The sequence below is a fragment of the Trachypithecus francoisi genome, unplaced genomic scaffold, assembly GCF_009764315.1.
Source record: "Trachypithecus francoisi isolate TF-2019V2 unplaced genomic scaffold, Tfra_2.0 Lachesis_group12, whole genome shotgun sequence".
Taxonomy (NCBI): Eukaryota; Metazoa; Chordata; class Mammalia; order Primates; family Cercopithecidae; genus Trachypithecus; species Trachypithecus francoisi.
The window spans coordinates 6297461-6324398 of NW_022681457.1; the positions used below are offsets into that span (position 1 = coordinate 6297461).

The following is a 26938-nucleotide window of genomic DNA, read 5'->3' on the forward strand; positions in this document are numbered from 1 at the left end:
TTTTGCTGCAATAGGGCTGATGGAGAGAGGCTTTAGGCAGGACTTACTAGGGGTTTAAGGAGGAGTTGCAAGGCGCTACCGGTGCCCTCATCTGCCCTTCATCGCCCACCCGTTTGCCCTCCACGCGTCTCACAGCTCAGGCAGAAAGAAGGTGCGGTTTCCCGCGTTTACTGTAAAATCATCCATTGGCTGTAAAGGTATCCAGACCCTTCCTCAATTTCCCCCCAAGTCCCCGCCAGGATTCAAACCCAGGACACGCCCAGGACGGGGCCACGAGGGGCTGAGCTCAACACTGCCCGAGCTCCACGTGGGCGGAGCTACTGCGCCCCTGACATCACGAAGGAGAGCTCTGGTGAAGGAGGCGGGGCCACAAGGGGTGGAGTCCCGAGGGGAAGTCCCATTGGGCAAAGTTCCGAAGGGCGGAGCTATTCTGTGTAAGTGGTTCCTTGGGGCGGAGCCACCGGCTGCGCTGTTCCAAGAGGGAGGTGATGGCTGTCGGTGACGTCATAGAGACGGGCTCTGAAGGGCGTGTCCCTGCTCCGTTCCGAGGGGGCGCGACTGTGTCTTGCTTGACCTCGTGACGGGGCGGAGCCTCAGTGGCGGAGTCTCAGCGTCCAGAGGGGAGTCTCAGGGCAGCTGGCGGTCAACGGCGGGAACCATTGAGGCTGGAACCCTGCGGGAACCCCCTACCCCGTGCCCTTCGGCCTCTCTTGGTTTTCCAAGGTGCCCCTGTGGCTCGCAGGCTCAGTTCTCCATGATTTCTTGGATCCAGTCAAGGTAGTGGCATACGCTGGTGTAGACTGCTGGGCGCCGGGGTCTGGAGCAGGGCTCAGCACCCCCGGACACCACACCTGCCAAGGTTCCATTGCAAACCAGGGGGCCCCCAGAGTCACCCTGTACGCGAGAGAAGGGCAGAGGAACTGTTAGGCCACCCTGCTCATGACAATTACACAGGCCACTTCCTCCTTCCCAGAAAGGCCCCAGCCCTTCTTCCTCCAACATCCGAGAGTCCCCCATCTCCAGCCTCTCCTCCCTCAGACCCAGGAGTAAAAGCTCAGAGCCCCCACCTGCCCGCAGGACCTAACCTCCTCCTCCCCCAGGACTCAGACTCTGGACGCCCAGCCCACTCCTGTAGATCCAGAAGTCTGGACCTCCAGACCTCTTCTCTTTTACACTAAGGAGTCCAGGCCCTGGTCCCCTCCTCTCCCAGGAACCAGGTATCCCAGTCTCCTTCTCATTTTGACCCAGGAAGGCTGGGGGCCAACCCCTCTGCTCCCCTAAATCCTAGAAAGCTTGGCAGGACAGCCTCATTTCCCCCAGAATAAGGTCTCACCTGGCAGGAACCTCGGCCCCCCTCCCACAGGCCCGCACAGAGCATGCTGTCCGAGATGTGGCCGGGGTATGCCCAGTGACAGAGTTTGTTCTCCAGGATGCTGATGTTGGCACACTGCAGTGTGACTGGAAACAGCGCTGTCAGGGAAGAGAACTGTCAAGAATCCGCAACTGTCTCCAACACACTGAGCACCCCACTGCCCTGAGTCCTCCCTGCAGCTTTTCCAAAGGACCCATGGAGCCACATTTAGGACTCTCAAAGATAGAGACAAGAGACGGTGACAAAGAGACAGTCATAGCATGCAAGAGAAACAAATGGAGACAAGGAGGAAGAGGGCCAAGAAGAGAGAGCGGCTGGCCGGGCACCGTGGTTCACACCTGTAATCCCAACATTTTGGAGGCCAAGGCCAGCAGATTGCTTGAGGTCAGGAGTTTGGGACCAGCCCAGCCAACATAGTGAAACCCTGTCTCTACTAAATATACAAAAATTAGCCTGGCATGATGGCAGGTGCCTGTAATCCCAGCTACTTGGGAGGCTGAGGCACGAGAATCACTTGAACCTGGAAGGTGGAGGTTGCAGTGAGCCGAGACTGGTCACTGCACTCCAGCCTGGGAGACAGAGCGAGACTCCATCTCAAAAAAAAAAAGAAAAAAAAAGAAGAAGAAAGGAGGAGAAACAGAAAGATGCATGCAGAGAGCCAAGAGACAAGAGGAGATGCATATATAACTCCCCAGCACTTTGGAAGGCTGAGGCGGGTGGATCACAAGGTCAAGAGATTGAGACCATCCTGGCCAACATGGTGAAACCCCATCTCTACTAAAAATACAAAAAATTAGCTGGGCGTGCTGTTGCACACCTGTAGTCCCAGCTACCCTGGAGGCTGAGGTAGGAGGATTGCTTAAAACCCAGGAGGTGGAGGTTGCAGTGAGCTGAGATCACACCACTGCACTCCAGCCTGGGCAACAAGAGTGAGACTCCGTCTCTTAAAAAAAAAAAGAAAAAAAAAAAGAGGAAGAAATAGAGAAAGACCCAGAGACCTCAAGGGGTGGAAGGAAGGCAGTGAGATAAAGGTAAAGAGATTCACAGGAAGATGGTCACTGATGGAGACAGAGACTTAGACAGAAATACCAGATACAGTGTAGTCAGTATAGATGTGGATATGGATATATAATACATATGTGCATCTATATAAGACATGAGTGCAGTCTCAGATGCATCAAGGGACATGATAAACAGAATTGGTAAACAGAAGTTGGGGATGGGGGCTGTGCAGGGACACAGGAGCCATTGGGGTCCATTGGAGTGGATCAGATAACTTATCTTCGCTGAAGGGGGCAGCCTCCATTGACTCAGCCCAGTGCTTGCTATTTTGGGAATGTGAGTTCTTCAAACTTTTTCAAGTGAATCCAGAGACCTGGCTTTTGTATAAAACCTTCCAAGTTTTAGATATTGGCAGCAACACATTCAGACTGTTTTTGCAATCCACTGACCCAATTTGGCTAACGGGTCAGTGATCCGTGACTCTGAGAGACATGGCTTTATTCCCATTCTAAGATGAATGTATTTTCACATTTAAACATCTCTGGGCCAGGAACAATGGCTCACACCTGTAATCCCAGCACTTTGGGAGGCCAGGAGTTTGAGACCAGCCTGGACAACATAGCAAGACCTCATCTTTGCTAAAAATTAAAAAATGACCCAGGTGTGGGATGTGGTGGCATGTCTGTAATCCCAGCTACTTGGGAGGTTGAAGAGAGAGGATTGCTTGAGCCCAGGAGTTCAAAGCTGCAGTGAGCTGTGATTACACCGCTGCACTCCAGCCTGAGCAACAAAGCGAGACCCTGTCTCAAAAACAAACAAACAAGCGAACAAGCAAAAAAAACTCTGAAATTAGAATGTGTCTTCCAGAAAATGATGTTATATAATCAAGGGGATCTTTCCTCCTCCCCCTCCTCCTCCTCCTCCTCTTCTTCTCCTCCTCCTCCTTCTCCCTTTTCTCCTTCTTTGCAGTTCATAAAATAATGGCACAACTTAAAAATTCTAGCATCGGTGAGGCACGGTGGCTCATGCCTGTAATCCCAGCACTTTGGGAGGCAGAGGCGGGTGGATCATGAGGTCAGGAGATCGAGACCATCCTGGCTAACACGGTGAAACCCCGTCTCTACTAAAGATACAAAAAATTAGCGGGCGTGGTGGTGGGCACCTGTAATCCCAGCTACTCAGGAGGCTGAGGCAGGAGAATGGCGTGAACCTGGGAGGCGGAGCTTGCAGTGAGCTGAGATCCGGCCACTGCACTCCAGCCTGGGTGACAGAGCGAGACTCCGTCTCAAAAAAAAAAAAAAAAAATTATAGCATCTTAGATTTGATTAAATATATCGATTGGCAGATAGATAGACTGACAGAGAGAGAGAGGAGAGAGAAAGGAAGAAGATAGAGATGAAAAGGCAGAGACAGAGAGCTGAGGGAGCCAGATGCCGGGCAAGAGGTTTCAGAGAGAGGTCTGGGCCAGGTCATACCCTTGGGGCTGGACACGGCCCCCCAGCCTGATATGAGACATTGTGTGCCTGGGGAGACACAGGTCTGGCTGAGATTGAGGGGCTGCACAGCAGGACTCAGATGTGCCTGCCTGGGCAGGCGGATCAGCATGATGTCATCATTGTGGTCATTGGCACTGAGGTCCTTGTTGAAGCCAGGGTGGGGGAAGAAGTCTGTGACCCGGAACAGCTGCTCTGGACCCTCCCATTTCCAGAGGTGGTGCTCTCCAAGGCGGACCCACAGATACCTGCTGGGACAGGCCTCAGAGGTCAAGCCGGGTGAAGGTAAAGGTCCTTTCAGTCCCAGCCCTCTTTTCCTGTCCATCAGGGTGCTGTGTGACCCTCCGGAAGCCACACACCCTCTCTGGGCCCTCATCATCTATGTCTAGCCCAGGATACTGTTATATTAAGCAAGGCACACACCTCCTCTTGTGTCCCTGGTCCTCACTCTGATGTTTTGTGTGCCCCCACCTTTGTAGATGTCCCCACAAAGCACCCCCTCCTAGTCCCAGGCTGAGTGAGCCACCTTCCTCCCTACTCACCTGGAGCCTTGATGGTGACTTGGGTCCCCAGGAACGGTGTGGGCACGGGGGGCCCCACCTACCACATAACAACAGCCCAACCCTGCCCCCACAGGTCTGGTGGCTTCTGTGGGAGTGGCTCTGTATGTCTGAGTGGTGTGTGTGCATATGTGTGAAAGGGGATGGGATATGGAAAATCCCCAACTTGGGGGTCATCTCTGGCCTTAGCTTTTCCTGTCTATCATATCCTTCACCCTTCAATGCATGTCTTCCTGGTGTCTAACCTTAAGCCCTTACCACAGTTCCAGCCCACTTGTTCCCCTTCTAGCCCATGCCCTAGACAGCTGGGATCCTTTTGGGGTCGACAAGTCTATTCCCCAGTCTCTGACCTCTGACATTAGGCAGCAAGCTAATGACTGTAAATTCATGGTTGGGGAACCAGAGACATCTGTCTCTGTCTCTCTGTCATTCTTGCTGTCTTGGCTCTGGATCTGGGAAAATAGTCCTCAACCCTATATCCCCTCATCCCCCTACCCTTCCCCTGCCTCTGACTCTCTTCCACCTTCATATCTCTGCATTTCTCCTGTTTGACTTTCGGCTGAAACCTGAACATTGTTGTCCCAGCCTGATGTACAGGACTAAGTTAAAAGAGGCCCATCATGGAGCAATGCGTGATGGGAAATTCCCACACAGCATCTCTTACCAGCATCAGTGCTTTATTCCTGGAGGGAAGAAAATGGGAACAGTTTGGATGGTCACTTTTCAGAGGCAATGGAGAGAGGATTCCTGCATCAGGTAGCTTCCAGGATTCTATTAGAATGCCCAGAATCTAAGATTCTTGAATTCTCAGATTCTGACACCCTATTATTCATGATTCTACAATCTTGAGGCTCAAGGTTTAGAGTTTTATGAATCCAAGATCCTAATATTCCAGATTCCCCTGGATCAAAAAGCTCCAGGATTCTAACATTATCTGAATTAAATCTAAGACTTGAACCTAGAATTTTAATATTCTGGGACAAAAAGACTAGAATTTTGGCCGGACGCGGTGGCTCATGCCTGTAATCCCAGCACTTTGGGAGGCCAAGTTGGGCAGATCACAAGGTGAGGAGTTTGAGACCAGCCTGGCCAATATGGTGAAACCCCCGTCTTTACTAAAAATACAAAAAAAAAAAAAAAAAAATTAGCCTGGCGTGGTGGCGCACGCCTGTAATCCCAGCTACTCAGGAGGCTGAGGCAGGAGAATTGCTTGAACTCAGGAGGCGGAGGTTGCAGTGAGCCAAGATCGTGCCACTGTACTGCAGCCTGGGCAACAGAGGAAGACTCTGTCTCAAAAAAAAAAAAAAAAGACTAGAATTTCATAATTCTGTAAATCTATAACCTTAGAAATTTAAGAGTCTGGGATTCAAATAGTTTAAGACTCCAGAATTCTCTGAAACTCAATATTCTAGGATACTGTGTATCAAAGATTCTAGTACTGTGAGTTTCAATATTCAGTGAATCTAGAAAGCTCTGAATTTAAGATTGTAGGATCACACTAGCCATTATGGCTATTGAACACTTGAAATGTGGCTAGTCCATTTTGTAACAGGCTATATGTGTAAAATACAGAACAGATTTCAAAGGCTTAGTACCACAACAAAAGTAAACTGTATCATTCATACTTATTTAAACATTGATTACATGTCAAAATAAGTTTTTGAGTGTGTCAATTTAAATCTATTAGAATTAATTTTACTCATTCCTTATTTTTTAAATGTGTCCACCAGAAATTTAAACTTACGCACGTGACTGGCACCATAATTCCTCGGGGCAGTGCTGACCCAGACTGCTAAGATTCTAATAGTCTGCGAATCTATGATTCTAGAATTTGTGGAGGCTATTGCAGAATTTCATAAATTCAAGATTTTAGGATTCTACGATTCTGGATTTCTCTGGGTCAATCTAGGATTCGAAAAGCCTAAGTTTCGAATCTTACACTCCTCAAACGAGATATTGTCGGACTCTAGAATTTTAGGATTTGGGAGGCTACCCTTCCTAATTCTAAGAGTTGAACTTTTGGTATCAGAAGTGGAGGCTCTACACTTCCAGCCTATAGCACCCCTCACTCTCTCCTGACCCCCAGCTCCCTCCCCAGCGTGGCCAGCCTGGGTCACTCACGGCTTGCGGCAGTGGGCAGCTGTGAGCAGCCAGCGGTCACTGATGAGGGTCGCCCCACAGAAGAGCCGGGTGAGGTGGAAGAGGCCAGCCTGCCAAGGCTGGGAGTTGGGGCGACATTCCTCGGCCCCGATGGCGCGGGTGTCTGCCCAGCCATGCCCTGGGGTGGGGACGACGGACAAAGGGGTCAGTGAGGAGCAGGCTGGGAGGGCAGGGAGAGGATGCTGAGAAGCCTAGGGGGCAGGAGGCAGAAGCCGGGGACAGGAGGGAAGAGCAAGATGACCTTAGTACAGCCGTGAAGGGGCAGCCAGCCTGGAGCCTCACCTGCCAGCAGAGAGAGCAGAGCACAGAGGAGTCCCAGCTTCATGACCCCTGGGCACCTGGATCCTAGAACGTGCACCCGGCGCCCAGTGCTTCTTTATGGTAAGCCATGCCATCTCCTTCCTCCTTCGTGGGGCCGCCCCTGTGATTAATCGGGATTGGGAAATGTCCTTGGGGGAGGGGGAAGCCCTGGGGCTGTGACAGGGGCCTTGGGAGAGGAGATAAGTGCAGGGGGACCCCCTTTCGGGATGAACTGGTGGCTTGCTGGGCCAGAGCTTGACTGAATGGAGGAGTGCTGGGGGTGTGGAGAGGTTGTGAGCACCTCCTCTGGGGTCTTCAGAGTGGGAACCCTTATTCCTCATCACCTTGGGCTACAAGATACAGAGTCTTTTGTGTCCTGGAAAAGCAGGAAGATCCTTGAGGCCTAAGGTCCTGGGGTGCAGCAGGTTCATTTTGGATAGGGCAGGCTGGAGGGATGTGCAGGAAGACCACCAGAAAGCAGGCTGGGGTGGGAGACAGAGTCAGGACTCAGACACAAGAGCAAAAGATACAAAGAGAGGAAGGTACAGGCACAGAAGGATGCCAGGTGAGAGGAGGAGCGGGAGGAGGAGAGAGAACACAAGAAAAATTGAGGGAAACCCAGGTGGAGAGAGGCAGAGACCACAGGCAGCTGCACAGGTTTACATACCTCGCAGAACCTTCCCTGCCCTGGGGATTTGGGCCTCTTCCCACAAGGACAAGGCCCTCTCCTAGAATGTTGAGAAATCTGGTTCCGTCTGGATTAACCCACTCTTGTCATAACCTGCCCCCTTCCCCACAGCTCCACCACCCAAGGACCCAGCTGCCCAACCCTCCAGGAAGCAAGTGCCTTGTGCTCTCTCTTAGTACACCCTGATCTTTGCCAAATTCTGAGAACATTTGCTTTATATTTTTTTCATCCATCTCCCTGCCTCCCACCCCATTGCCCTTTCCATCACCTCATCCTCCCTGCCTGTCTTCTCATCATTCCTTCTCACCAGGTGGACAGCTTCTGGAGGGCTGGGCTCACGTCTGAATCATCTCTGTGTCCCAGCATCACCCAGTTCCAGGCGGAACAGGACTTACAGAAGTCCTCAGGAGATGTTCATTGAATGAGTGAATGTCTTTCTCCATATCCTTCTTTTCCTAGTGAACTCCTACTCACCCTTCAACACCCAACCTCAATGCTCCCTCCTCCAGGAAATCTCTGGTTTCCTCAGGCAGAGTCCATCTTTGCCTTCCCTGGGCACTTACAACTTTCTCCTGCCCACAGGCCTGGTTATGAAGCTGGGTCTGGGCTCCCCTTGAATGTTCTCTCACTATGTTATCATGGTTTGGAACACGGACTCTGGAACTGAACCACATGTGTCCAAATCTCAATGATTAGGTGTGATTAGTGATGAGGTATGTGACTTTGGGCAAGTCACCAGACCTCTCTCAGTTGCTCCATCTGTTTTTTTTTTGTTTTGTTTTGTTTTGTTTTGTTTTTTTTGTTTGTTTTCCAAAATGGGGCATTGCTCTGTCACCCAGGCTGGAGTACAGTGGCACCATCTTGGCTCATTGCAACCTCCGCCTCCTGGGTTCAAGCAATTCTCCTGCCTCAGCCTCCCAAGCAGCTGGGACTACAGGCGTGTGCCACGATGCCCAGCTAATTTCTGTATTTTTAGTAGAGATAGGGTTTCACCATGTTGGCCAGGCTGGTCTCGAACTCTTAGACTTCGTGATCTGCCCGCCTCAGCCTCCCAAAGTGCTGGGATTACAGGAGTGAGCCACCACGCCCGGCCTGCTCCATCTGTTAAGTAGCAGTAATAACGAGGGTTGTTGGGGGGATTAAGCAAATTTACACACATGGAGCACAACGGTGTCTGAGACATGGTAAGCCTTCAACGTCTATCCATCCCCTGCAGAAACCTGCGGTGCCTTTATCATAGCACATTTCACCCTTGCCTGCAGTTGTCCCACTCCTTTTCCAGATGGGGAAGCCCTTGAGATTGGGGACCAGGTATCCACTATGTGCTAAGTGCCACCTTAACTACTATTAAGAGCATTTTAGACCAGGTGCGGTGGCTCATGCGGGGCACGGTGGCTCACGCCTGTAATCTCAGCACTTTGCGGGGGCCGAGGCGGGTGGATCACTTGAAGTCGGGAGTTCAAGATCAGCCTCGCCAGTATGGTGAAACCCTGTCTCCATTAAAAACACAAAAATTAACCAGGTATGGTGGCAGGTGCCTGTAATCCCAGCTACTCAGGAGACTGAGGCAGGAGAATTGCTTGAACTTGGGAGGCGGAGATTGCAGTGAGCCTAGATTGTGCCACTGCATTCCAGCCTGGGCAACAGAGCAAGACTCTCAAAAAAAAAAAAAAAGAAAAGAAAAGAAAAGAAAGAAAAAACAAGGAACATTTTAATAGCTACCTTTATCAACTGTGTTATCAGTGCCTGGTGTTAGGTAAACTTTGCATGTATATTATCTCATTTAATTATTATTATTATTTTTTTGACACAGGGTCTCTGTTGCCAAGGCTGGAGTGCAGTGGCATGATCATAGTTCACTGCAGCCTCAATCTCCTGGACTCAAGTAATCCTCCTGCCTCAGCCTCCTGAGTAGCTAGGACTACAAGGTGTGCACCACCATGCAGGGCTATTTTTCTTTCTTTTTTTTTTTTTAGTAGAGACGAGGTTTCACTATGTTGCTCAGGCTGATCTTAAACTCATGAGCTCAAGCATTCCACCTGCCTCAGCTTCCTAATGTTCTGGGATTACAGGTGTGAGCCACTGCGCCCAGCCTATCTCATTTAACTCTCACGAGCGTCTAATTAAGCAGGTGTCTCCATTTCACAGAGTGAAAACTGAGGAAGACAGAGCATTCAAGTAATTTGCTCAAAGTCATACAGCAAAGTGATTCTCTACCTGGTGAACTCCTACTTATCCTTTAAACCCCTAAACAAATGTCCCCTCATTGAGAAGCCTTTCCTGACTCCTTCAGGCACAGCCTGTGGACTTGATGTGGTGTACCCCATACCCCCTTCTGTTACAGCACTGATCTATTTGTGCTGTGTTCACATAGCAATGGGGGTGACTTCTGTGTGCCGGGCACAACACAGGTGCTTAGAAAATCACAATGAACAAATATCTGCATCACTGCCCTCACAGAATTTGTGGGGAAGGGTGACATAGACCTTTATCAAGTAAACATAAATGAGATAATTTCAGATATAATAGGTGCTATAAAAAAATAAACAGAGCATCAGGACTGGGTGACCAAAAGTGGACTCCTCTAGCCTGGGCAATTCAGGAAGGCCTCCTGGAGGAGGTGACTTTTGAGTGGACACCTGAATGACAGGAATGTAAGGCTGGCCTGTCTCCCTGACCTAACTAGCAACTCTTTGAGGGTAGTGCCTGGTCTGATTCATCTTTGAGGCCTGGCATAAGACGTGGCTCAATAAACATTGTGGAGTTACTAAAGGGATGGGTGAGTTGCCTTTAAAAATGAATCGAGTTTTCAAGTTTGCACTGACCTCGCTTCTGGTCCTTGGATGACAAACCCAGCTGATATGACTGACTGACATTTCCTGGGTGTGCTAATGGGGGCAGAATGGGAAAGAGGCCACGGAAGGGAGCTATGTACCAGACTCTGTGCTCAGACCTTGTACATCAGTCTCCTGTGGGCTTTGCGGCGGGAGGGACCTTGTGATCACCCCTATGTATGTCCGCAGCACCCAGCACTGGGCCTGGCACATACTAGATGCTCCATAAATTGGTTACTGAAAGGACAAACCAGTGCTTAATGGGAAATTCTATTGTGCCTATATTCAGCTAGCTTATGTTACTGCTTCAAAGTTCAGGATAAGCTGAGACACTCAAACTTCTTTTGTTGAGATGGAGTTTCGCTCTTTCGTCCAGGCTGGAGTGCAATGGCGCAATCTCGGCCCCCTGCAACCTCTGCCCCCTGGGTTCAAGTGATTCTCCTGCCTCAGCCTCTCAAGTAGATGGGATTATATGCCCGGCTAATTTTTATATTTTCTGTACAGATGGGATTTCGCCATTTTGGCTAGGCTGGTCTTGAACTCCTGACCTCAGATGATCCACTTTCCTCGGCCTCCCAAAGTGCTAGAATTACAGGCGTGAGCCACCGCACCTGGTAGACACTCCAACTTCTATTAGCTTTACCTGGACTCTGTGTATTAACTCCCCTCCCCTCCCCTAATTTCAGGGAGAGTCAAAAAATTCCTCCTCCTAAGTTTTCAGGACGAAAATCTCACAGCCAATTAATAACAGACAAACCAAAGATTTTTCCCCTAAATGTCAGAGGGAGGTTTCTTGGCACAAACTTGGCAGTTGAGGTGGCAAGAGTTCCCCAATCTTCACTATCCCCTTGGTCCTCTGGTCTTAGAGGCTAGGATGGAAGCAAGGTGAGGTCCCTTGAGTTCCAGTGGCCCCCATGAAGGCAGAGAAGGTGCTATATGACTCACGGCCAGCCTAGTTCCTACCAAGTCAGGAGGAACTGGTGTTGGGTGGAACCAGAAGTGGGAAACAGTGGGAGATGAGAAGGAAGTGGTTAAAAGGTGATTCCTGGGACTTGGAACTAGGGTGGGGAAAATGATTCTTGCATCATCCCTAAGGGATGGGGATGCAGGGTTGGGATTGGGGGCTACCCGTGCACTTCTTCCCTGGACATGCTGTCACTGGGATGTGGTCAGATCATTAACACAGGTAACCTTTAGTCAGAGCTCCCCATCCACTGTGTTAAGCCTTACATGACAATCACCATGAAGATTTACATACACATGTTATATCATAGTCTCCTCCCAACATGGCTAAGAGGTAGGCACGTCATTGTTCCCATTTTGCAGAGGAAATCGAGGTTCAGAAAGGGCACTTGGCTTGCCCAAAGTCACACAGCAGGGAGTGGCAGAGGAAGTCAGGTTGGGTGACCCCAATAACTCCTCTCAGAGAGGGCGATGACTGGCTTCCCTGCTTCTCTAGAATAATGCTTCTCTGCATCTCAGCTTCAGTGCAGTCAGAGAATGGGGATGGGTGGGGGAATGAGGTGAGAGGAGAGATGTTTAGAGGTGTGGAGGGCAGCAGAGGTTTGAGCAGTGCAGATGAGGGGAGAGTTCAGCCGACTGGTGAGGAAGAGGATGGACGACGGAGCCTCTGGGCATCTGGATCAGTTGGAGCGTATGACTTTATTGATCCAGGACATGTATTTGCAGATCTGGGTGTAGACAGCTGGATGCTGGGCAGAGCCACAGGGGTAAACACCCCATGACAGGATGCCTTGGAGGGTCTCGTCACAGACCAGGGGACCTCCTGAGTCACTCTGGGGGTGGCAGGAAGGAGAGATCAAATAAATGTGCCAACGTGAGAACTGTCACTTTGGGATCTGGGGCAGTGGTGGGGAAGGAAGGGGTTGGGTTGGGATAAAGACGAGGTTGGGATGGGGTTGGAATTAGGTATGAGGCTGGAGGGTGAGAATGGAGGTTGACTTCAGGTTATGGAGGGTTGACTGGGGGACGGGAATGAAGATGCAGTGAGACGGGTTAGGATTGTAGCTCATGGAAGGTGAGGGGATGGAGACGGGCTTGGAAATGGGGATGGGGTGAGGTTAGGATGGAAATGGGATTGAGGATAGGGATGAGGAGGGGATTAGGACTGGGAAAGAGTTGGGGTCAAGGATGGGTTTGGGAATGGAGTTGGGGAGCGGGGACAGGATCTGCTCTTTTCCCATAACCTCCCTGTCCTCCCCTCCCAGGAGTCAGAGACTCTCCTTGTTCAGACCCTACCTGGCAAGGGTCCTGGCCGCGGTCCAGGCCGGCACATATCATATTGTTGGTGACCACGCCAGGGTAGAAGACCTCACACTCTTTAGGGCTCAGAATAGTGACGCTGGAGCAGGTCAGGCCTTTGTTGTACTTCACTAAAGGGAGAATATGCCAGTAATCCCTGGGTCCAGCCCCCAATCCTTGGGGAGCCAGGAATCCAGATACAAGACTGTATCTATTCCAGGCCCCAGCTCCTCCTCCTTCAGACTCAAGAATCCTGGCCCCAGCCCCTCCCCACCTAGACCCAGGAGTCCAGGTCCCCAGCCCCTCCTTCCCTCAGACCCACAGACCCAGGCATCCAGGACCCCAGTCCCTCCTCCCTCAGACCCAGGAGTCCAGTCCCCAGCCCGTCCTTCCTCAGACCCGGGGTTCAGGCCCCCAGCCCCCTCCTCCTGAGATTCCAGCCTCAGGGCCCCAGCTCTTGCCTCTCCGGGCGGCCGTGGTGCCCCAGCCAGCGACCTGGCACTGGTCTCCAGGCTGGGCACAGTGGTAGGGAAGCTGCAGGGCCCGGACACGGGGCCCCGGCACTACAGGCCTGGCCAGCTTCAGCAACATGAGGTCGTGCTCATCCGTTCGCCTTGGCAGGATGGGGCCTGAGCCCTGGTGGTACTTGGGATGGACAACAGAGCGAGTGGTCCGGCGGAGCTGCTCGCCCTGAAGAAGCAGCAGGTGGTCATCCCCGACTCGAGCCCACAGTGGCCTGGGGGGAGGAAGAGGCATGTGAAGGCAAACCTTTCATAGGGACTGGGAAAGCGGGCGCGGGCAGTGGGGTGAGGGCAGATACCAGGGCCCGGAGATAGGAGGGGTCTGAGGGAAGAGGGTCTTGGGGGAGAATCGGACCTCAGTGGACATGGGGGGGAGAAATCAGGTATTTGAGCTCCGAGGATCTGCAGGAATTGAGGAGGGCTGGGGGCCTGGACACCTAGGTAAGCCTTCCACATTTTCTTTTATTTGTTGAGACAGAGTTTTGCTCTTGTCACCCAGGCTAGAATGCAATGACTTGATCTCGGCTCACTGCAACCTTCACCTCTCAGGTTCAAGCAATTCTCCTGCCTCAGCCTCCTGAATATCTGGGATTACAGGCGCCCGCCACCACGCCCAGCTATTTTTTTGGTGGTGTTGTTTTCTGTATTTTTAGTTGAGACGGGGTTTCACCATGTTGGCCAGGCTGGTCTTGAACTCCTGACCTCAGGTGATCCACCCGCCTCGGCCTCCCAAAGTGCTGGGATTACAGGCGTGAGTCACGGACCCCGGACCTACTCCATATTTTCTCTGTGATAATACCCAGCCCTTCCTCCTTCAGTGCGGACTCACGGAGTGAACCTTTTCCTTTAGTTCTAAATTCCCGACCACACCGGACCCTGGCTTCAATGTGTTGCAGGCAATCGCCTCCTCCTAAAGCTCAAGGAGAATCAGCGGGACAGGAGCGCCGGGCCCAGAAATGCGGAGGACCACAGCGCCCCCTGGCGGCCACAGCGCAAGCCCGGTCTCTCCTCCTGCTGGAAGGACACCAGGGACCGCACCTCCAGCTGTGGGAGTTCCAAGTGCCCCGGCCCTGCCCGCTCCTCCCTGGAGGCCGCCTCCACAGCCCCCCGTGGCGTCCTCGGGGATGGATCTCTTCCTACTTGTTCCCGCAGTGCGCGGCCGTCAGCACCCAACTCTGGTCCACCAGGACACCCGCGCAGTGGAACGAGAGGCCGTTGAAGAGCGAGACCTGCCAGGGCTGCGAGCCTCGCGCGCACGGGGCGCCGTAGGCTGCGGGGTCCAAGCGCGTGTCGTTTTCGGGGAGCAGCACCGCCTCCGCGGCTGGAGAAAGAAAAGAGATGGGATCAGAGCACGGAGGGCAAGGGCTGGGTTTGGGGTCGGAGCTGGGCTGTGGGACTGGACTGCGTTCGGGGACAGAGGACGCAGCCAGAACGGGAGGGTGGTAGGGAAATATTGGGGGTTTCGCGTGCACCGAAGGGAATGGGAGGAGAAGAAGTGCGTGAAAGTTGAAGGAAGCTGGGATGGGGTAGCGTGGAGTAATGAGACAGAGTAGGGTGGGTCTGGAGGGCAGGGAATGAACGCAGCGTGCCTAGAGAGCTGGCTAGAACGCCGCAGATTCTAGATAGAGGGGCGGGGATCGAACGCGGCGGGGAGGTGAGGGAGAGGGGACAGAACTCGGGGAGCGGGGAGGAGAAGGGGTGGGAATAACAAAACGGGATTGAAAACCGGGAGAGGGGTGGGGCGCAGTGGTTTACGCCTATAACACCAGCACTTTGGGAAATCGAGGCAGTTGGACCGCTTGAGCCCGGGAGTTCAAGACCAGCCTGGGCAACACAGTGAGACCCAGTCTCTACACACACACACACACACACACACAAACACACACACCAGTCAGTCGCGGACCCATGCGCCTGTAGTCACAGCTACCTGGGAGGCTGAGGTGGGAGAATCGCTTGAGCCCAGGAGGTGGAGGTTGCAATGAGCCGAGATTGGGCCACTGCACTCCAATCTGGGCGACAGAGTGAGACCCCGTCTCAAAAAAAAAAAAAACCCAGGTGTGGTGGTGCATGCCTGTGGTACCAGCTGCTTGGGAGGCTGAGCATGCTTGACCCCCAGGAGGTCGAGGCTGCAGTGAACTCTGGTTGGGCCACTGTACTGCAGCCGTGGAAACAGAGCACGCCTGTCTCAAAAAAAAAAAAAAAAAAAAAAGAGAGAGAGAAAGAAAGAAAGGAGAGAGAAAGAAAAAGAGAAAGAAAGAAGAGAAAGTAAAACAAGAAAGAAGAAATAAAAGGAAGGGAAGAACGAACGGAAGAGAAAAAAGGAAGAAAGAAAAGAAAAGAAAAAAGAAGGAAAAAAGTGAGGAGAGAGGGCAAAAAAGCGGTAAGGCAAGACTCAGGATAAAACACGGTGGTGCAAAATGGGGCGGGGCCGGGATGGGGCGGTGTAAGAGGAGGAGAAAGAACTCGGCGAAGTCCACGGAAGAGCGAGGATCCAGGTGGCAGAAATCGGACGGGGCCTGAGTGGGGCGGGACAGCCGGTGGCCAAGCCAGAGGGCCCAGCTGACTTGGGGGCGGGCCCTGTTCCAGAGCGCTGGGTGGGTGCTGCGGTCCCGGGGGAGAAGAGGTGCGCAGGGCTTGGTGACAGGAGCACACTCTCCTCCCGCCAGCGCCTCCCACCCGCGCCTCTCGCGGCCCTCTGTCCCCCACCTCACCCCAGAGTTGCGCCATCAGCAGCGGCAGCAGCTTCGCCAGAGCCCGGGCGCCAGAGGCGGCGGAGAGGTGGAGGTGCGGGAGTCTCATGGCCAGGATCTGCTAGGGTGTGTGTGTGGGTGGGTGGCGGGGGGGGCGGGTTAAAATAGATGCTCCGTTAGAGACCCCCACCTCGCCGTGCTCATTCGCCCAGCCTGCGCCACCCCAGCCCGCGAGCACCCTTTTGACCTGCAGCCGATAACCCCAGGGGCGGACAGATGGGAGATTCGGGCTGGAACAGCGGTAATGAGCGCAATTACCCTAATGACGCCCCTCGCAGCATCTCCCCCTCCTCCCTGTGCCGGAGGGGAGCGCTCTCCGCGCCCGGGCTGCCCCGGCTGCAGCCACGCCGCGCCCGGGGTTTCCCCCTCCTTCACGCGAGGGGTGGGGATCCGAGGCTCGGAGCCAGTGGGAGCCTCTTTCTCAACCTTACAGCGGGGGGACTTCCGCGTCCCGCAGGTGGAGAAACCGAGGCTCCCTGTGGCCCGGGGGTCCCCACCCATCCTCTCGCAATCCACCCCAACCCGGGTGAGGTGCAACTAGCTTTACCTGGGAGTCGCCGATAGGAAGGAGGGAGGGGACCCAGACGTGCCTCTGCCCTGCCTGTGGTCCGCCGCTGGTATCCTCTGCCCGGGGACCCCTGGCCGGACCTTCCCTTTTAACCCTGAGGAGTCCGGAAGCATCTCCGCCCTCCCCTACCCCCACCCCCGGGCTCCCTCCCTCCCTTTCCCTCGCGTCTAATTATACCGTGGGTGAGGCTGGCACTCCTGGGTCCCAGATTCCTGCTCTGGGAGGGGCCCTGGAATACAGGCTTTTCCCAGTGCCCGAAACACCCCTTTTTCATCCCTTTTGGAACTGGTTTCCGTGGGGATTCCCCGGATCCGGGTTCCAAGAAGGCTTCCCAGGTGCGGGGAGAGGGTTCATGTCCCCAGGAAGGCTGGGGGTGGCGGGATGAGAGGCCACTGAGAAAGAGAAAATCAACGGGAAGTGCATACCTAGAGTGACAATGTGAGAAGCCAGACTGTGGAAGAGGAAGAAGGAAGGCCCGGAGATAAAGCAGGTTGAGTAGGAGGGACAGAGGCTGGCTTGGAAAGGGAGATTGTAACAAACCAAGGCTAAAGGAGCCAGAGAGACAGAGAGAGGGAGGGAGGGAGGCACCCGGGCTAAGAAAAACAGAAACAAGGAAAGAGGGAAACCCATGCCTGCCCTGTGGCCATGAGCTCTGTGTGTGTCCCCGTGACTAGCCCGTGTGTGTATTGGGGGGCTGTGGCTTTGCCTCATACCCGTGTGTGGCCATCTCACATCCTCCCTGCCATCTGTGTGCCACCAGGTGCCACACAGGCCCCTGAATCACAGGACGTCAAAGCTGCGAGGGGCATCAGCATCACCTCAGCCAACTCTCTCATCTCAGGTGAGGAGTGAGAGGCTCAGAGAGGGCAGACTCACACGAGGTCACACAGCAAGTCCACTTAACAACCAGAAGGCCCTGGTTCCACTCTGGGCTCCTACTGCTCATGCCAGCCACCTGTCCTGCGAGGTGAGCCGACCGTCCCAAAAGATCCTGAGTTGGCCAGGAGTGGTGGCTCACGCCTATAATCCCAGTGCTTTGGGTGGCCGAGGCGGGCCGATCATGAGGTCAGGAGTTCAAGACCAGCCTGGCCAACATAGTGAAACTCCATCTCTACTGAAAATACGCAAAAATTAGCTGGGGATGTTGGCACGGACCTGCAGTCCCAGCTATTAGGGAGGCTGAGGCAGGAGAATCGCTTGAACCTGGAAGGCGAACTTGTCGTGAGCCGAGATCGCACCACTGCACTCCAGCCTGCATGACACAGCAAGACTCCGTCTCAAAGAAAAAAAAAAAAAGATCGTGAGTTCTGGATTCTCTCTGTGGGACATCCTCTTCAGAGGCCATCGTTAGTGTTGCCCAGCTGAACTTTCTGCAGTGATGTTTTATATGCACTAGCTAATCCAGACACCACCAGCCACGTGTGGCTATCCAGCCTTGGAAATATCGCAAGTGAGACAGAGGAGTTAAATTTCTGGCTTTATGTAATTTTAATTGGAAGATTAAAATTAGTGGCTACCATATTGGCCAGCAGAGGTCTCCACTACCTAATTACCTATCACGGAAGTTGGAGAAAAACAATGATAAACTCCTTTGGTTAGGTCTTAATATGTGCAAGCTAACTGACTTCTTTACTTACTGTGTTATACTTTTGCATGCACAGTTATACAGGAAAGGAAACAAACAGAGCCTTACTCCAGGCACATCACTTGGTAGTTAAGAGATCACCTCAGGTTGGGTGTGGTGGCTCGCGCCTGTAATCCCAGCAGTTTGGGAGGCCGAGGCGGGCGGATCACCAGGTCAGGAGATCGAGACCATCCTGGCTAACACGGTGAAACCCCGTTTCTACTAAAAATACAAAAACTTAGCCGGGCGTGGTGGCAGGCACCTGTAGTCCCAGCTACTCGGGAGGCTGAGGCAGGAGAATGGCGTGAACCCGGGAGGTGGAGCTTGCAGTAAGTCGAGATGGCGCCACTGCACTCCAGCCTGAGCGACGACAGAGCGAGACTCCATGTCAAAAGAAAAAAAAGAAAAGAGATCGCCTTGCTTTCTTCATCTATAAAATAGGTATGAAAACAGTACCGATCTCATAGGGTTTTATGAGGATTGAGTTAGTTGATACATTTAAAAGTGCTTGGAGGCCAGGCACAGCGACTCATGCCTGTAATCCCAGCACTTTCGGAGGCTGAGGAGGGCAGATTCCTTGAGCCCGGGAGTTTGAGACTAGCTGGGGCAGCATACTGAGACCTCTGTCTACGAAAAATAAAAATATTAGCTGGACTTCATGGCATGTGCCTGTAGTCCCAGCTACTCTGGAGACTGAGGCTGGACAATCACTTTAGCCCAGGAAACTGAGATTGCCATGAGCTGTGATTGTTACTGCACTCCAGCATGGGCAACAGAGCAAGACTGTCTTATAAATAGATTAATTAATTTAATTTAATTAATAAAAGCTGGGGGGCGCGGTGGCTCATGTCTGTAATCCCAAGAGTTTGGGAGGCCAAGGCGGGCAGATCACCTGAGGTCAGGAGTTCGAGACCAGCCTGGCCAACATGGCAAAGCCCCATCTCTACTTAAAAGTACAAAACTTAGCCGGATGTGGTGGTAGGCACCTGTAATCCCAGCTACTCAGAAGGCTGAGGCAGGAGAATTGCTTGAACCCAGGAGGTGGAGGTTGCAGTGAGCAGAGATAGCGCCACCATACTCCAACCTGGGCAACAGAGCGAGACTCTGTCTTAAGATAAGATAAAATAAAATGAAATAAAAGCCAGTGGATCAGGGTCTAGCACATAGTAAGCACTCAGTAGATTCACTCATTTAGCAAGTGTTTATTGAAATTTTGATATATGGCTAGGAGCTGTCTTTGGGGTTGGGGATACAACAGAGAACAAACCGGATGTTATCATTCCCAGAGTCACAATAGTTCAAGGCAGAATTTGAATCCAGGTCTCACTGATTTCAAACCCCAGGTTGATTATTAAGTGACGGTATCTCCTGTAGTCCAGGAGGCCCAAAGAATGTTCGTAGAGGGTCTTGGCTTAGGGTTTCTTATTAACAGAGTGAACAGGAACCAATCACCAAGTGGAAATGGAGGGTGTTGGGCTGTGGTGTGTGGGTCCACTCTAATTGTTCTTCATCGTCTCCTGGATCCAGTCCACGTATTTGCAGACTTTCGTGTAGACACCAGGCTTTCGGGTGATCGCACACGGATCCTGGCCCCAGGAAATAATGCCTTGAAGAGAGTGGTTACAGACCAGAGGGCCCCCGGAGTCACCCTGGGCACAGGGAGAGAGAACATCGGTGAGAGAAAGCGTTGAGCACGGTGTTCGCCAGGGAGGAGGTGGGGACGGTGCTTAGGAGTGGGGCCTAAGAATGACTGAGACTGAGGATGGAGAGGCACCGGGAATGGTGATAGGTTTGGCGATAAGGCTGGGATTATGGGTGGGATAAAGGATGGGGTTAGTCTCAAAAACGAGTTTGAGGAACGTTGGAGCTGGAAACAGGGATGGAGCTGAAGTTTGTGCTGAGGTCAGAAATGGGAATAGGGGAAGAGATGGATTGGGAGTTGCAGGGGGAGGCGGGTTGAGGTTGGTGATGAAATTGTGGATGTCGGTAAAGATGTCATTGAAGCTGGGGATGGGATGGGGGTGTGGTTGGAAACCCAGGCCCTGCCCGCTGACCTGGCAGGAGTCCTTGCCCCCTTCCTGAACGCTGGCGCACACCATGGTGTCTGTGATGTTGTTGGGGTAGGCGTTCTCACACTTTTGGTGCTCAATGATGGTGATGTTGGCGCATCGCAAGCTGTGAGGCAGGCGTACTGTGGAAACAGCGGGAGGGGCTGTGGGAATGAGCCCCCTGCCACCACCCCTAATGCAGTGCTTGCTGTGACCCAGCCCCTGGGTGAATCCCTGTCCTTAGACCCAGCCAACTCACCTCTCTTCTTGTAACAATAGCAACAGCAATGCTATCCAGCTTTTTTTTTTTTTTTTTTTTTTTTTGAGACAGAGTTGCTCTGTCACCCAGGCTGGAGTACAGTGGCGTGATCTTGGCTCACTGCAACCTCCATCTCCTGGGTTTAAGCGATTCTCCTGCCTCAGCCTCCTGATTAGCTGGGGTTACACAACCACACCCAGCTAATTTTTGTATTTTTAGTAGAGACAGGATTTCACCATGTTGGCCAGGCTGGTATCAAAGTCCCGACCTCAGGTGATCTGCCCACCTGGGCCTCCCAAAGTGCTGGGATTACAGGCGTCAGCCACTGTGCCCAGCCTGCTATCCAATAAATGATTTATGCCAGTTGCTTGATATACATTATCTCTAATTCAATTCTGACAGGTGGGTATAATTATTCTCATTTTATAGAGAAGAAAATCAAGATTCAGAGAGGTGAAGCCGCTTGCCTAAGGTCCTGCAACCAGGAGATTATGGATGTATGATTGCATATCCCGTCTGTCTGATTCCAAGGCCCCAACTTCGGTACCCACCCTCCCCTGTCCTGACGTTTTCCACTCATCCTCTCAACTTATACCACCATCGTCACTGCGAACCGCATCTCTGATCCCCCGAACCCTTCCACAATCATGACCACACCCTCCCCACCACCCCTTGCCGGGTTGCCCTCTGGAGCTCCTACACTGGGGGCTGGACGTGCTGCCCCAGCCGGAAATGAGGCAGCTGGTGCCAGCGGTGACACAGCGTGAGGAGAGGGTGAGGGGTCGCACAGCCCAGGTGACGACGGCTGGCGACGCCATCTTCACCAGCATGATGTCATTGCGGTGGTCTTTGTTGGGGAGGCTGTTGTTGAAGCCGGGGTGGGGGAAGGACTCAGTGGCTGTCCGGGTCTGCTCACAGCCATCCTGCTTCTGGAGGTTGTGTTCCCCCAGGTGAACTATGTAGCGGCTGAGGTGGGTGGGAGAGACGGTAGTTGGAGGAGGAAAGGTCGGGGGAGACATGGTTGGGAGAGGTGAGTGACACCTTTGAGGGTGAAGAAACATCACTCCGCTTCCAACCTCTTCCACGTCTCCCACCGAAGCCCCCTTCCCAGTCATAGCCCCATCCTAACCCCATTCATCCCCCTATCTTCAATCCCAACTCAAGCCCATCAACCTTGCTGACACTACCCGTCCCCATTTCTAATCCCCTTTCCCGCATCGCTATCCCCGAGCTTCTCTCCATCCATCTCCCCATTCCCAGCCCCCTCCCGGCCCCGCCCCAGCCCCCGCACCCACGGCTTGCGGCAGTGGGCTGCTGTCAGGAGCCAGCTGGGGGCAATGAGGGTGGCCCCACAGAGCAACCGCGTCTTCTCGAACAGGGCTGCCTGCCAGGGCTGGGAGTGAGGCTTGCACTCGAACCCCTTGATGATCCTGGTCTCTCCCCCTACGAGCCCTGGAGGGAGTGAGAGCAAAAGGAGGGGCTCAGGAAGGAGAGGTGGTAGACCAGGAGGGCTCCCAGAAATGGGGGTGGGGAGGAGAGAAAGAGGGTGGGTGGTCTGGGCCCTGGTCTGGTGTCCCTCTGGGTTGCGCTGGATGCTGGGGCCGGGTATTAAAGGATGAAAATACTCCCATAGGATCGGGTGCAAATGCCTGTAATCCCAGCACTTTGAGAGGCTAAGGTGGGAGGATTGCTTGAGCCCAGGAGTTCAAGACCAACCTAGGCAAACATAGTGAGAACCCCCACCCCCGCCTCCATCTCTACAAAAAAATCAAACAATTAGCCTCGCTTGGTGGCAGGTGCCTGTGGTCCCAGCTACCGGGGAGGCTGAGATGGCTTAAGGATCACTTAAGCCCGGGAAGTTAAGACTGCAGTGAGCCATGATGGCACCACTGCACTCCAGCCTGGACAATAGAGCGAGACCTTGCCTCTGGGGGAAAAAAAAAAAGGAAATACTTCCATACTGGTTGGTAGCCCCTGTCCTGTGCGCTTTGAGTGACCGCTCCCCCAACTCCAGCTTCCCTGGCCCCTTTCCGGGACCCTTTAGGACCCCCTTGACCTCTCCTCCTTTGGCATTTAAAGGGATTATCTGGAAGGGCATCCAGGCCCTCATGACGGCTGCTCCCAGGTCAGACGCCTTATGGGTTGTTCCGTAATTTGGAATCAGCCCTGTCACTGTCCGGACACAGAGGGTTAGGGGATCCCAGAGATGCGAGAGGGAGGCTCCTGCCCTGCCCCCATCCCCTGCCGTACCTGTCGCCAGAGCAAGCATGATTAACTGCAGAATCCTCATGGCCTGGAGGGGGGAGGGGCGGGCCCCAGGTTCTTCTGGGAACAAGGAGGGACATGGGGCCGCATCACTTTACAGGGAAGTCGGGGGCTGCCTCATGCCCTCTCCTCTCTCCCTCACCTGCTCCTGCTCCCCACTTGAGAGAAACAAGGTTGGGGAAATCCCCTGTTTCTCACAGCACTCGGATCTCCAAACACTTAAAATATATCTTAGGTGTCGAGGGTGGCCTTGGAGAGGGCCTGGTCACAGCTAGAAGCTTCCAAGATACCAAGAACCATGTGGAAGTTGTTGGGAGGGGCTTTGACCGGCAAGTCACGGGCCGGCCCTGCTCAAGTCAGCCATGGGACCTCCTCGGCACATGTCAGAGGATGTTGTCCTTCTTGCCTTGAGAGCTGGCCAGGCCCCAGCCACTTGGAGTGGAAGGACAAGGGGAACCAGACCCCGTTCCGTAGCCACCCCTTTTTCATTGTCTTCACAGCAGAGCGATATGGAGCCTTTGAGGTCTGCTGGGGGAGAGTGGGGGCTCAGCCCCAGAAAATATCTGGGCCCCCCGTCACCCAGCTTGCTGAACCCCTGCCTGCCAAACCCCTGACCTTTTGAAGGACAGCCAAGCAGAGTTGGGCGGGGCTGGTCAAGGGGAGGGCCAGTGCCCTCAGCTGCCCTGACCAGCGGGGGTGGGAGGAAGGGCCAGCTCAGCAGCTGAAGCCATGGAGATCAGAGGTAACTGAGGCTGGGAACAGCCATTGGAGGTGAGAGGTGCAGAGAGAGGCCAGGAACCCCCACCCAAGCAGAGAAGGACAGAGCAGAGGGAGAAATGGGTGCCCAAGCGGGACAGGTGTCCTTGGGGAGGGCTGACACCTGGACCTGGATCGGGAGGGATGGCTTCCCTTTCCTCCTGGACTCACAGGCTCTGGGGCTGGGGCTCTGGGGGCCCAGTGGCGGCAGAGGCGGCAGCGGCGGCTACAGCAGGTAGGCTGGGTTGGAGCGCCAGGTGCCAGGCACCAGGCAGGCGGGCAGGCGGGGACACGGCCCCAGGCGGGCCCAGGATGACTGGCCTCCAAGCCCTGCCTTAATGCCCCAGGGCGGGGTGTGGGGGGGGCCCTCCCCGTAGACCTCAGAGGCACTGGCTGCCTGCCTGTGCCACCTCTCCAAGAGGCCTCTTCTCCCTGTGTCTCAGCCTCCCTCTGTCTGTCTGTCTGCAGCCTTCCTTTCCCTACCGAGTCTCTGAATCTGTGTCTTGCTCTCTGTGTCATTCCCTGTCATTCAGTAATTCTGACTTTGTGTGATTTTTCTCTTTCCGTCCCTACGTGTCTGTCTGCCTTTCTCTGTCCTCATCCCCGTCTCCATCTCCAGTCTTCTCTCTCCATCTGGCTCTGTGTGGCCCTTTCTCTAATTCCTTCTATCTTTGTGTCTCAGTCTATCTATCTCAGTGAGTCTCTCTGACTGCATCTCTGGCAATTTGTCTCGAAATCCCTCTCCTTCCATCTAATCTCTGTCTCTCTTTTTCCTCCTGTCCCAGTCACTCCCTTTCCACAGCCCCAGCCCAGGTGGGTCCCTGGCCTCCCCTAGGCCGCTCCCTTCTCCTTTGCAAGGAGGGGGGTGCTGGGGTGTCACAGAGGTGGGGCAGGACCGGAGGGTGGGGGAGGCAGGTCAGGGCCTGTGGAAGCTGAGTCCAGGAAAGGGAACAGAGCCCTTGGCTGCGCTCCACCCCAGGGCTCCTCTGGGGCCTTGCTTCTCTGCTGACCCTTCCCTTGCCCACTTCTCCCTGCCTCCCAGGCAGCCCGACTCCAGCGGTTCACTTACTGGCTGCTGCGAGACCTCTGCCCGATGACTTCCAGTCCTGCAGCCACCTCAACCTCTGCATCTGCAGAACCTGAGCGCGGATTCCTGCTTCACCCAACTTGTTTGTTTTCAGCTAGGTGCCTTCCCTTGGCTTTCCTCCCCTCTCTCCCCTAACCAGATGTGGAGCAAGGCAGGGGAGGGCCTAGGTTCTGACAACAGCCAGCCCTGGCCTCAAAGCTAGGTGCTTCCTCTTCCTACCACTATGACTACCCTTATGACGTGGGGACAAGGGACTCCACCCCTGCGAGGCTCAGTTTCTTCATCTGAGAGATGGGGGTGACAGACCTGCTTGCAGGGAAGGTTGGGATCAGGCCTCCAGGAGGGTCCATTTGGAAAGAGCAGACTGCAGAGGGGCTCAGCAAATATGCCTCCGCTGTTATGATCACCCCACACTCCCTCCCTCCTCCAATTCCCCTTCAGTGCATTTAGAGAGATGTTCTCCCCTCACCTCCTGAGTCCCAGTGGAGACAGAATCCAAGGGGTAGGCAGGAGAATTTTAAGACATAGGCCGAGCCCTCCTGCTTTCCAAGGCTGCACTCCACCCTCCATCATTGCATACATATTAGAACAAAGCCACGTCCCACATTAAAGAAACAATGTATGCTTGATTACAAGAAAGTAAACTGCAGTTGAGTAGTGGAAAGAATGTTATGCTTTATGGACACTGGATTAAATGGTCATAAATGTTGACTTTGCAGCTTTCGTCTGGTATTTTGGAGCTAACAATTTTCTTTTTCCTTCTCAGGTCTTTTGTGGACTCTTGAAAAGCTTATAAGCTCTGGGCACTGTTTCTATTGTTCTGGATGAAGAAACATGGCTCTTATTTATATTGTTGGATTTTTGCTTTTGAGACAAGGTCTCACTTTATTGCCCAGCCTGGAGTGCAGTGGTGTGATCTCGGCTCATTGCAGCTGCCACCTCTCTGGCTCGGGTGATCCTCCCACCTCAGCTTCCCAAGTAGCCAGGACTACAGGTTTGCGCTACCACACCCAGCTAATTTTTTGTATTTTTGTAGTGACGAGGTTTCACCATGTTGCCAGGCTGATCTCGAACTCCTCAGCTCAAGCCATCCTCCCATCTCAGCCTCCCAAAGTGCTGGGATTACAGGCGTGGGCCACTGTACCCAGCCTGTATTATTATAGGTAATTTTTTCTATTACATTTCTGAGTAACTACTCAGGGAAGACCCTCATCCTATTTGAGCCTTGTTTTTTTGGGTTTTGTTTGTTTGTTTTTCTTTCTTGCTTGCTTGCTTTCTTTCTTTTTTTTTTTTGAGATGAAGTCTCATTCTGTCACCCAGGCTGGAGTACAATGGTTTGATCTCGGCTCACTGCAGCCTCTGCCTCATGGGTTCATGCAATTCTCCTGTCTCAGCCTCCAGAGTAGCTGGGATTATAGGCGTGCGCCATCATGCCCGGCTAATTTTTGTATTTTTAGTAGAGATAGGGTTTCATCATGTTGACCAGGCTGGTCTTGAACTCTTGACCTCAGGTGATCCACCCGCCTCAGCCTCCCAAAGTGCTGGGATTACAGGCATATGCCACCATGCCCAGCTAAATTTTTTTTTTTTTTTGGTATTTTTGAAGAGACGGGGTTCACCATGTTGGCCAGGCTGGTCTCGAACTCCTGACCTCAAGTCATCCACCCGCCTCAGCCTCCCAAAGTGCTGGGATTACAGGCGTGGGCCACTGTACCCAGCCTGTATTATTATAGGTAATTTTTTCTATTACATTTCTGAGTAACTACTCAGGGAAGACCCTCATCCTATTGAGCCTTGTTTTTTTGGGTTTTGTTTGTTTGTTTTTCTTTCTTGCTTGCTTGCTTTCTTTCTTTTTTTTTTTTGAGATGAAGTCTCATTCTGTCACCCAGGCTGGAGTACAATGGTTTGATCTCGGCTCACTGCAGCCTCTGCCTCATGGGTTCATGCAATTCTCCTGTCTCAGCCTCCAGAGTAGCTGGGATTATAGGCGTGCGCCATCATGCCCGGCTAATTTTTGTATTTTTAGTAGAGATAGGGTTCATCATGTTGACCAGGCTGGTCTTGAACTCTTGACCTCAGGTGATCCACCCGCCTCAGCCTCCCAAAGTGCTGGGATTACAGGCATATGCCACCATGCCCAGCTAAATTTTTTTTTTTTTTTTTGGTATTTTTGAAGAGACGGGGTTTCACCATGTTGGCCAGGCTGGTCTCGAACTCCTGACCTCAAGTCATCCACCCGCCTCAGCCTCCCAAAGTGCTGGGATTACAGGTGTGAGTCACTGCGCCTGGCCTTATTTGAGCTCTGTTTCTACTTGTATGAGCTAGGGAAACTATTGAGTCCTTCTTCCAGTCTCAACCAGCATGGGGACTTCAAATGGACAGACATGGC

The 26938-nt window shown here is 53.1% G+C and overlaps 3 protein-coding genes across 6 annotated transcripts; all 3 read right to left on the minus strand.

Moving 5' to 3' along the window:
- Positions 1 to 141: 141 nt before the first annotated feature.
- Positions 142 to 7047, minus strand: KLK9 (kallikrein related peptidase 9). The gene is made up of 5 exons (XM_033224266.1): positions 6870 to 7047; positions 6549 to 6705; positions 3850 to 4115; positions 1334 to 1470; positions 142 to 894 (listed from the first exon to the last, which is right to left on the minus strand). Exons 1-5 carry the CDS (start codon positions 6910 to 6912, stop codon positions 745 to 747), a joined length of 753 nt encoding a protein of 250 aa, XP_033080157.1. The 5' UTR covers positions 6913 to 7047; the 3' UTR covers positions 142 to 744.
- A 2969-nt stretch (positions 7048 to 10016) lies between these two features.
- On the minus strand, positions 10017 to 16646 carry KLK10 (kallikrein related peptidase 10). Of its 2 annotated transcripts, none has more exons than XM_033224268.1 (6): positions 16490 to 16646; positions 15904 to 16000; positions 14333 to 14513; positions 13133 to 13407; positions 12669 to 12802; positions 10017 to 12205 (listed from the first exon to the last, which is right to left on the minus strand). In XM_033224268.1, exons 2-6 carry the CDS (start codon positions 15989 to 15991, stop codon positions 12053 to 12055), a joined length of 831 nt encoding a protein of 276 aa, XP_033080159.1. In that variant the 5' UTR covers positions 15992 to 16000; positions 16490 to 16646; the 3' UTR covers positions 10017 to 12052. The 2 variants fall into 2 exon arrangements, with proteins under 2 accessions (XP_033080159.1, XP_033080158.1); XM_033224267.1 differs by having other exon boundaries at positions 15904 to 16003; positions 16490 to 16645.
- Positions 16647 to 19316: 2670 nt separating this feature from the next.
- On the minus strand, positions 19317 to 24989 carry KLK11 (kallikrein related peptidase 11). Of its 3 annotated transcripts, XM_033224269.1 has the most exons (7): positions 24856 to 24989; positions 24532 to 24601; positions 22692 to 22766; positions 21737 to 21893; positions 21142 to 21407; positions 20189 to 20325; positions 19317 to 19783 (listed from the first exon to the last, which is right to left on the minus strand). In XM_033224269.1, exons 2-7 carry the CDS (start codon positions 24590 to 24592, stop codon positions 19631 to 19633), a joined length of 849 nt encoding a protein of 282 aa, XP_033080160.1. In that variant the 5' UTR covers positions 24593 to 24601; positions 24856 to 24989; the 3' UTR covers positions 19317 to 19630. The 3 variants fall into 3 exon arrangements, with proteins under 3 accessions (XP_033080160.1, XP_033080162.1, XP_033080161.1); XM_033224271.1 differs by lacking the exons at positions 24532 to 24601; positions 24856 to 24989 and adding an exon at positions 23634 to 23783; XM_033224270.1 differs by lacking the exons at positions 22692 to 22766; positions 24856 to 24989 and having other exon boundaries at positions 19322 to 19783; positions 24532 to 24834.
- Between the last annotated feature and the right edge of the window lie 1949 nt (positions 24990 to 26938).